The sequence below is a fragment of the Notothenia rossii genome (assembly GCF_949606895.1).
Source record: "Notothenia rossii genome assembly, chromosome: 4".
NCBI classification, from domain to species: domain Eukaryota; kingdom Metazoa; phylum Chordata; class Actinopteri; order Perciformes; family Nototheniidae; genus Notothenia; species Notothenia rossii.
The window spans coordinates 14,026,860-14,036,431 of NC_136902.1; the positions used below are offsets into that span (position 1 = coordinate 14,026,860).

The 9,572-nt window shown below is 39.5% G+C and overlaps 1 protein-coding gene across 2 annotated transcripts; it reads left to right on the forward strand.

Annotated features, from left to right (window-relative positions):
* Window positions 1-1,699: 1,699 nt before the first annotated feature.
* Window positions 1,700-8,757, forward strand: pcbp2 (poly(rC) binding protein 2). Of its 2 annotated transcripts, none has more exons than XM_079674033.1 (13): window positions 1,700-1,859; window positions 2,644-2,775; window positions 2,877-2,900; window positions 2,992-3,024; window positions 3,164-3,280; window positions 3,374-3,505; window positions 3,595-3,723; window positions 4,463-4,537; window positions 5,356-5,415; window positions 5,737-5,809; window positions 5,896-5,951; window positions 6,083-6,252; window positions 7,517-8,757. In XM_079674033.1, the coding sequence occupies exons 2-13, from the start codon at window positions 2,707-2,709 to the stop codon at window positions 7,551-7,553; spliced, it is 975 nt and encodes a 324-aa protein (XP_079530159.1). In that variant the 5' UTR covers window positions 1,700-1,859; window positions 2,644-2,706; the 3' UTR covers window positions 7,554-8,757. The 2 variants fall into 2 exon arrangements, with proteins under 2 accessions (XP_079530159.1, XP_079530160.1); XM_079674034.1 differs by having other exon boundaries at window positions 5,356-5,397.
* The last annotated feature ends 815 nt before the right edge of the window (window positions 8,758-9,572 follow it).

A 9,572-nucleotide genomic window follows, 5' to 3' on the forward strand; every position in this document is an offset into this window, starting at 1 on the left:
AACCACGCTGCGTGGGACATCAGTTCTGCTAGAGAATTGGATTTATACAAGATTAACGACTCACGGGAATAGAAGATTAGTAACATTCAATAACGAGCTATTCTGACCAGTATTGTGGGTGCTCTGATGTGCACCAGATTAATGAACATGTGCTGAGTTAGCTCAGGCAGAATGCGCTGTCAACCAGACCATGAACACATGGTTGTAGAGCTATACTGTTCCACTAAATCTATCTCTTCTTCTTTTATTAAGTAGCCGAGTCTAATTATGGTAACACCAGGTTTTGGAGGTTTTAACTGTGCTTGGATTCTATTCTGCTAATTTAAAATAAACAACAGCCGACAATTTAAATCCTCATTTATCCCATAAATCATGTGGCAAAACAACAACAGCCTACACAAAAAACAGGGCAATCCATCATGAAGCCGAAAGTCATCAATCATTTTCTTTTCTTTATTAATAACGCTGAAGCTCATTATTTTCAGGTCAAGAGGTGATTTCCTGAAGTCTTCCTTTCGGCCACAGTGATACTAAATCAGCAGTTTTCTAGTACCACCAGGGCGTAGAAGCCTAAAGGTGAATACCGCAGACCAAGTTAGCTTTTATTTTAAAACCTCCCTGGATTTGATTGAATTCAACATACCATTTTCAACAAAGGCCAACTTGGGCAGCTCTGCTCTTGCTTAACCACATGAACTAATTACTGACCAACTGTCTACTTTCATCGTCAGACCTTTATAGCAAAACGCTGAAGCCTACATAAGCATCTTTGGACTGACTCAGTCTGTACTGAGAGATTAACTATAGTAGGATGATTAATACTATTATTATAGCTGCCCTGATTTGTAAAATGTATATGTATAGTTCTGACTCATCCAGAACTCATCAACAGAAACATCACTGGGAGTAGGGAGGACTTTTTACAATAACTATTTCATTAAGATATTTTTTCTGGGTCAAACAATACTTTTTATTCTGAAAAACAAGCTATGGATAGTGCTACTTGTTTAGCAAACGGAAAGAAAGGATGGAGGATTAAAAGGGGACTGCAACCAGCTTGATTTGGATTCCTGTCGCTCAAAGAGTTATTGTGCCATCTGCTGGATTTACAGATAACTGCAGCAGTGGGGACAGGGCTTCATAGGACAAAACCAAAAGGACACAACCAAAGAAAGAACATTTCTTTATCAACCCTCAGTACAACATATTAAAAGGTGAGAAGGAATTGCACAAGACAAATGTGATAAAAGAAACTGTCTAAAGTGAGTCTATATGGCTCTATTAATATATCAAAACATAATGTATTACAGCCGGCTTAATGATAAGACTAACATAGAACAGTAAGGTGTGGTATAAACATAAGGGTATAAGATGTGCTGGGTTGATATAAAAGAAATAACATTACTATAACTACTTATAATTATAATTATTATTATTATTATTATTATTATTATTATTATATGAAATAGTGTAAGGTATTGTAGTATAGTTCAGCAGTATAACACAATATAAATTAGGTTTTGGTCTATAGTATAAACAGCGTGACAAAATTTACTTAAAACTTACCTATTTTATTTTTTCAAACATTTAACACAGCCACAGTGTAGTTAGTGGCAGTTCATTTCCATCCACAGGGCAGCGCTCCGGGGCGGGGTTGACCCCGGGAGAGGGGCGGGGCAGTTGAGAGGTCAAAGTTGAATTAATTTTGTCTTTTGTGCCAAGCAGAAGAGTGGAGTCCGATCGAACAGCGGCGTCTCTTCCCTCTTCCCCGGATCCTTTTAAAACTCCCTCCCGAACCTCTCCCCTTCCACCCTTGCCACCCTACCCACCCCCTGAACACTCTACAAGGAACGGATCGGGTAAGTCCTGCAGAAATACGCGTCTTTGTGTCGGTTTGCTCCCGGAGTGAAGGACGGGGATAACTCGGCGCGTTGCCTCAATACGCTCCGTAGGCCGCGGGATCAGGCTAATTCCTGGATCAGGCGATGCTAACGCTAGCGACCTGAATGGAAAATAACAGAACTGTGTTTAAGTGTATTGCCAATCCTGAGTTAATTGCTAGCCAGTGTATTTTCTAGTGTGTTATTATAGATATGGTGACCAAATATTCACACAGTTTTTCCTTGTGTATTTTGGTAGTTTGATAGAAATGCTAACGTAGCATTCATTGCTTGCGCGACTAGATGTGATGCTCTTTATCAAATAGCATCTGCGATGTTATCCTATGAGCCTTAATTTTACTGCTAATGCACACTCGACACAAAGTAACCATAACATAAAGAGCACGCTATGGTCTTGCATTTCGGTATTTAAACATGTACCTATAAGCTATGTCGCTAAAGCAGTTTTTACGCCAGGTAATAGACACTGCCTCATGGAGACAGTGGGTCATTGTGCTAATGTGAATGAGTGGACCCCGGCCAGTCTAACGTGAATAACTGGACTGAAAAGCGTCATTCTTTAACATGACTACATAACGTTCTTTAAATACAACACTAGATCAAATCAACACGATGGTCTCTGCATTCATCGCTACATTGATCTGCACTGACAGCAGCTTTTTTAGTAAACAAGGCTTTTTTTCTGCTGTGATGTCCTCATAGTTTCCTGTCCCTGATAGTCACATTTTCCGCTCTATTGCAGACATTCAACCAGTGACCAAAGACCAGCTTTGTGGCCAGTTTAATCGTGGATTCAGCAGCAGAAATGGACTCAAGCCTGGTTGAAGGAGGACTTAATGTCACCTTAACCATCAGGCTACTCATGCATGGGAAGGTGAGTGTGATTACATGCAGTGTTTGAAAATAAGCATAAACATCGCTTTTCCTTCTGCCAGGAACAGAGGCTTTAACACACATTTGTGTTCTCTTTTGTAGGAGGTTGGTAGCATCATTGGCAAGGTAAGTTGTTTTTTACTGCCAGAAGGATTGCTATCTACATCTTGGCCCTCCTGTGTTTTGTAAATAGTGTGTATTTGTGTATTCTTCACAGAAAGGAGAGTCTGTTAAGAAGATGAGAGAGGAGGTAAGATATGTTTTATCTTTATTGTTCATATGTGGGTGAACAAGAAGAAGCATGTCCATACTTTTAGTGAATTTGACTCATGCATCATATGATATCCCTGAGTCTGAAGATATTTCCTGTTTTGTTCCCTTTTCCACAGAGTGGTGCTCGCATCAACATCTCAGAGGGGAACTGTCCGGAGAGGATCATAACTCTCGCGGGACCAACCACCTCCATTTTTAAAGCCTTCTCCATGATCATTGAGAAACTGGAGGAGGTAAGATTCACCCGCTTCATCGGATTTCAGACATGTTTTAGCAACTAAATTGATACGTTCAAGTTTTCTTACTCGTCTTACTGTTCACTCCAGGACATCAGCACCTCAATGACTAACAGTACAGCCACCAGCAAACCCCCGGTCACCATGCGCCTCGTCGTGCCTGCAAGCCAGTGTGGCTCCCTCATCGGCAAGGGTGGCTGCAAGATCAAGGAAATCAGAGAGGTTTGTTCTCATATTTAAATAGTTGTTGTGTACCCAGTGTCTAATCCCTGATTTGTCCTAACACTTGTGGTTTTTACTTGTCTTTGCAGTCTGCAGGAGCTCAGGTACAAGTAGCAGGGGACATGTTGCCCAACTCAACAGAGCGTGCCATCACAGTTGCAGGGACCCCCCAGTCCATTATCGAGTGTGTCAAGCAGATCTGCGTTGTCATGCTTGAGGTACAGACACTTATTTATTATGATGCCGCTTTCACTCTGTTTTAAAACATGTTGTTATTCAGGGTAAACACAAAGTCGTTTGAAAATGCTGGATTTTTTTTTAAGGTCAGGATTTTCATGAGATAAGAACTTAATTGAGACCTGGGCACCATGGCAGCTCACCTTATAGACCCACGATAACTTCTTACTGCAGTGGTCTCAGTTCGAATCCAACCTGTGGTCCTTTGCTGCATGCCAACTACTTTTAAATATATCTGTTTTATCCAATGAAGCCAAAATGCAGTAAACTGAATTCCTCCCCAACATGAAAGTAAAATGAATTTGCCTGCAAATCAAATGTCCCACTTGGAATAATACTTGATTTCCCACACAATCTGGTGTTTCATATACGCAACCACTTACATAAGTGACTCTTTTAATAGATGAAATCTCCTCACGTCTCACACCAGACACAGCTAGCTAATCATTAAATAATCATGATCACACCTGTCAATCCGTTGCTATAAATAGCTGTGTAAATAAGTGAAAATGTACAATGACTAAAAGAAACCGATTTTTCCCAGTTACATCTGTAGTTACAATTTTTAGATTTGAGCTTCTGGAGTCTTTGTTGTTTAGGTACCTTGAAAGTGCTTGATTTTCTTACAAAGCTGTATGGATACTTCTGATGATTTATTATATTCTGTGGTACCTTTTGATGTGACTTCAATAGTTAATGGTGATATTTCTGTGTTCTTAGTCTCCCCCAAAGGGAGTGACCATCCCGTACAGACCCAAACCCTCAGGCTCTCCTGTCATCTTTGCAGGTGGTCAGGTAAACAACACTTCTTTGTTTGTGCTCTACATCTGTTGTGTGTGCTATTTTGGTCCCGTTAGTGTCTGCTGTTTCGGGGGAAATATTCTCACATTTTACTGAAGCTCTTCTGGTCGGAAGAATTTGATTATCCTCTAGCTATCATCATAGTGTTTTAACAGGGTGTCCGCGGGGTCTTAAAAAGTATTAAGTCGATAAATCAATGTAAGGCTATTAAAAAGTATTAAACGGCATTTTCCAAGGTATTACATTTTGTAGCTTGTTTTCAATAAGTATATAAATTGTCCAAAGAGGTTGTATTCTACAGTGTGCCTGAATGTAATCATTGCGTAGGTGTGTAGTGTGATTCTGTGTAGTTTATTTATGGCATCCCGTTGGATTTGACGTCATCTGAACAGGACATCTCACGCTCACTGCTTGATAGCGAGCGAAGGTCCGTTTACGCCGGTTGTTAAACAACATCGTTATGGGGAAATGCTAGTTTGCGTCCAAATGGTTGGAAGATAAGGAGGAAGGACAATCAATACTGTGTGTGTGTGTATATATATATATATATATATATATTTATAGTAAATGTGAGGTAAAGTGTGTCAATGTAACCGGTTAAAAGTCGAGGTGGCCTTGAGGTCTTAAAATGTATGGAAAGGATCTTATAAAAGGTCTTAAAAGGTCCATTACATTTGACTTCAGGATTCCTGCATATACCCAGTTTATGCACTGTCCGTACCTGTTCTTGTAGCACACCAAGGACAGAGGACTGATGGATATTTGAGCACACTGTGTGCCACACCCTCCTAAGAGCTGTTCTCTCCTTGCAGGCATACGCTGTCCAAGGGCAGCACGCCATTCCTCAGCCTGATGTAAGTGAAGGGCCCTCTGTAAGTGATCCAATATATTTGAATCTTCGGTCCTCAGGAGCCATGCCACCTTCTTACTTCATCCCACTGACTCTTCATTTCCCATCTCCCATTGCCTGATACCCATTTAACAATTTCAAACATTATTTAACTTTTTAACAACAAAACCTTTTTTTTTACCCTTTTAGGCTAAATCATGAGCTCCATGTTCCATTTCATATTTCTTCTCATCCTCACTACAACCACTGAATTTCAAGATTTCTACTTTGTAATCACTTCTTGATTGTCGCTCATGTTTCGTTTTGTTTGCTCTCCGTGTCCTCCCCTCCTTTGTTTCTGCAGCTCACCAAACTTCACCAGCTGGCCATGCAGCAGAGCCCCTTCCCCATTGCACATAGCAACCAGGGCTTCCAGGGTAGGTAGACAGATTGAAAGAGGAAATTGGATTAATATAGATTTGTAGCAATCCACCCAGTCAACACTTTCTTTGCATTTCTTCAGCTGGGATGGACGCCTCTGCACAAACTGGCTCTCATGAGCTGACCATTCCAAACGATGTAAGTGGCATTCATCTCATCATTTACTCAGTTTGCAGAAAAACATGGCGCCACTTTTAAGAAGCTTGTTTTGTATCGTCCTTCTTCTTAAAAGTGCTTATTCTTCCTACGTTTTTCTTCTTCTCCCTCAGCTCATTGGCTGCATTATTGGCCGTCAGGGGGCAAAGATCAATGAGATCCGTCAGATGTCAGGGGCTCAAATCAAGATTGCCAACCCTGTGGAGGGCTCCACTGACAGGCAGGTCACCATCACCGGCTCCCACGCCAGCATCAGCCTGGCCGAGTACCTGATCAATGCCAGGTAAGAGGCGTTATGCGACGGCAACACCTCCTCACAGAGCAGCACTAATACAGAAACAGGCTTACTGTCTATCAGAAACTTAATCACTCTAGACATCACCATGTTTTACTGGGGGGGTATAACCAAGAAGAAACTGAGATTACACTTTGTAACAACACGCCTTTCATGTGTAATCAATAGGGGTTGCAAAATTCTGGGAATTTTCAAAGGTGGAAACTTTCCATGGGAATAAACTGGGATTTTTCCAAATTGAAGGTTGGCTCTTCATAGGGAACTTAAATAAAGTTGGAGAAAGTATGTTTTAGCTTAATCGTGACTAAAACAAACAGACGCCATTCAAGTACACTTGAATATCCATGCCATTCCTCAATGACATGCATAGCACACGGCTTACTGCATGGCTATTGAGACCACGCCCCCTACAGGAACTGTCCATTCCTCTATCACATGCACACATGATTTCTAGAAGACTGGACCACACTTTTGAGCCCAAAGCACATTTTTGAATGAGTGGGGTTGGGGGGGGGATGAGTAATATTTAACTCAACATTCATGTTTTTGTTCTTCAATGTAATTAAAACTTGTTCTGTTCTACTTACAAATACATCTGTTGAAATGGCATGTTTTTTAATTGTGTCATTTTGCATGGATGTTTTCTTATGCCAAAACAAAACGTTTATATTTATGCTTGATATGATAAAGTTACCCTCAATTCCCAGTTAGTTCCAATAGTTCCCGTGGAAAGTTTCCAATATAGAATATTTCCAAAATTCCCCAGCTTGACTTCCTATGGAAACGTTCCGCCCCTTTGCAACCCTAGTAATCAATAATCACATCTTTTTATACCATCATCATTTTTTTAATATCTTATTTTAAAAAGTGAACATAACACTTTTATGGTTGTTTACTGTCTTGCATGCCATTTTTTAAATCTCTCTAAATTGCACTAATCTGAATGAAAGGGGCTTTAAAATGTAGCTGTTATTGGTTAATCACGGGATTAGAGTGGAAATATTGAATGTGTTTATTATTGCCAGAGCATTAGCGAGAACGAGCGGAAGGTCCCATTTGGACGGGACCAAAATGTCTGGAGGAAGTGAATAATACAATATTTGTCTCACTTCATCATGTTGGGGCTACTTTTGTTATTGCAAAGGGTAGCTTGTGAAAAGAGAGGATATCCTGCAGAAAATTCAAATAAATAACAATTTAGAATGAAATATGAAGGAATTTAACGCTTCTTGTTCTGTGTTGTGCTCCTCAGGCTCTCTTCTGAAGCTACTGGACTCGCAGCCAACTGACCGGAGGATCTTCATCAGCACCTAACGTAACCCCTCCCCCTACTTTTTACCAAGAGGTCCCTTATTGAACTTAATGCAAAAACCAAGTACTATAAACTCACTGTTTTCTCCTCTTTTTGGTTACACACCTACTCAGTTGTAATTACCCCATCATCATGATATTGGTATTTTATTTATTTATTATGTTTTTAAATCCCCTTTGCATATAGTTTTTAAAGACTTCTGTTGTATTTTTTCCTCTTATTTTACTGTATATCTGTATGAACTTCTTGATATAGGTAAAACGTTTTGGAAAAATCTGGAAAGGCATAAATAATGTTTTTCTTATGTCAGATTTTTCTTAGAAAATGTACAAAAAATGAAGAAAAAAGACACACCATAACATTATAGATGGACTGTTCTCTCCCTTTTTAAATATCTATTTATTTTTATTTAATACACAGCTCTGTGTAAGAGTAGAATTCATTGATATTTGCCATCTTCTATTTGAAGCTGTACTTCCTGATGAGGCATTGTGGGTTTAACGGGTTTCAGTGGGTGTGAATGATCTCCAGGTGAAGATGTATGCAGGAAAAACGTAGAAGGTAGTTTATCCCTCGGTGAGGGCGGGTTCAAACGCAAATGTTAAGCTACGTTTTGTCTCACCTCTAATTTGCTGAGTAATTGTTTTGTGTCATTCCTGTGTTTCCATCCGTTTGATTTCTCGATCAGGACTTTTGAGCATTGTTGTGTATTGGATTCTGATAAGGGTGGGTGGGCCTTGGTCTCCAGGTGTGGGCCTGAATGAGAGGAAAATATTTTCTTTTCTCTGAAATTACTAAGACCATAGTGATGACGATGATGATGATGATGATGATAATAATAATAACATTGAAATGTTTGTTTTAAATAGAGAAAATATTTTTTTTAACTGCAGGGCTGGGGAATGCTGCAAGGGGCAAAACTACAAGACACATTTGTCTTTATAAGTATATTATGCTGAGGTATTAAATTATGATTAACTAGAAGGAGAATTATAGAATTAACACTAGTTTCCTGCTATCCTTTTTTGCCTGGGTCAGATTTTTATTTTTTATTATTCTTTGCAGGATGAAGAAACTCACGTTTTTGTGCACGTTTTCAAACTATTGTAGATCTGGTTGCAATTCAATTGTTGAAGAAATGAAATGCAGAAATAAAAAAAAGATGTGAAATGCTTAAACAATCCGTTTTTTCATTTATATGTTGGGATGTTTACTTACTTCTAAAGAGAGCTGAGACCTCCATTAACCCGTTATCAAGCTCAAGATATATGAATAATCCAACATGGCTTCTTCCCGTGGGGGATTACATTTTTTTAGAAACAACCCGGTGTAAAAGATAAGAAAAGACACGGGAACCTTTTGGACATGCTCAAAATCATTGAAAATGTTGTTTATTTCTCATTCAGCTGTCTCATGTGATGCAACAGCACAAACTACTGTAGATAAACATCACACAACTTTTTTTTTTTAACCAATACATCATTTATTGTTGCTCATATGTTTGCCTTTGATATAATTCCTATGTTACAGGTACAATGTGCAATGCTGTATAAAAACAAAACATTTCTATTTAAACCCAAAGGATACTTACTTACGACTAGTAACCAACACAGAAGTGCTCTATTCCTTATCTGGCTACCTGCGCGTCTTAAAGGGTAACAGGAACATCATGAACTACAGGAGTCCTTTTGGTTCTTTACTTAAAGGGGAACTCCACAGATTTTACACACTTAAAGTTGTTTAATTCCTTTTCTCTTTTATACAACTCTGAAGACTACCATTTCGAAAATGAAAAGTATTCTGGAGGTGTGGAGTTAGTAATGGGTGACTTTATTAGAGCTCTTTAGCCAGCGCTTCATCTCTATGGGAGGGCGACCTTAGCTGCTACTTGCAAAACACAAATCAAAACTCTGGCCCAATGGGACTCACAAAACACTTTTTGACCTGAAGGGTTCCTTACATCCCGCTGTGGCCGTGTGACCGTGACTGGTTTGAT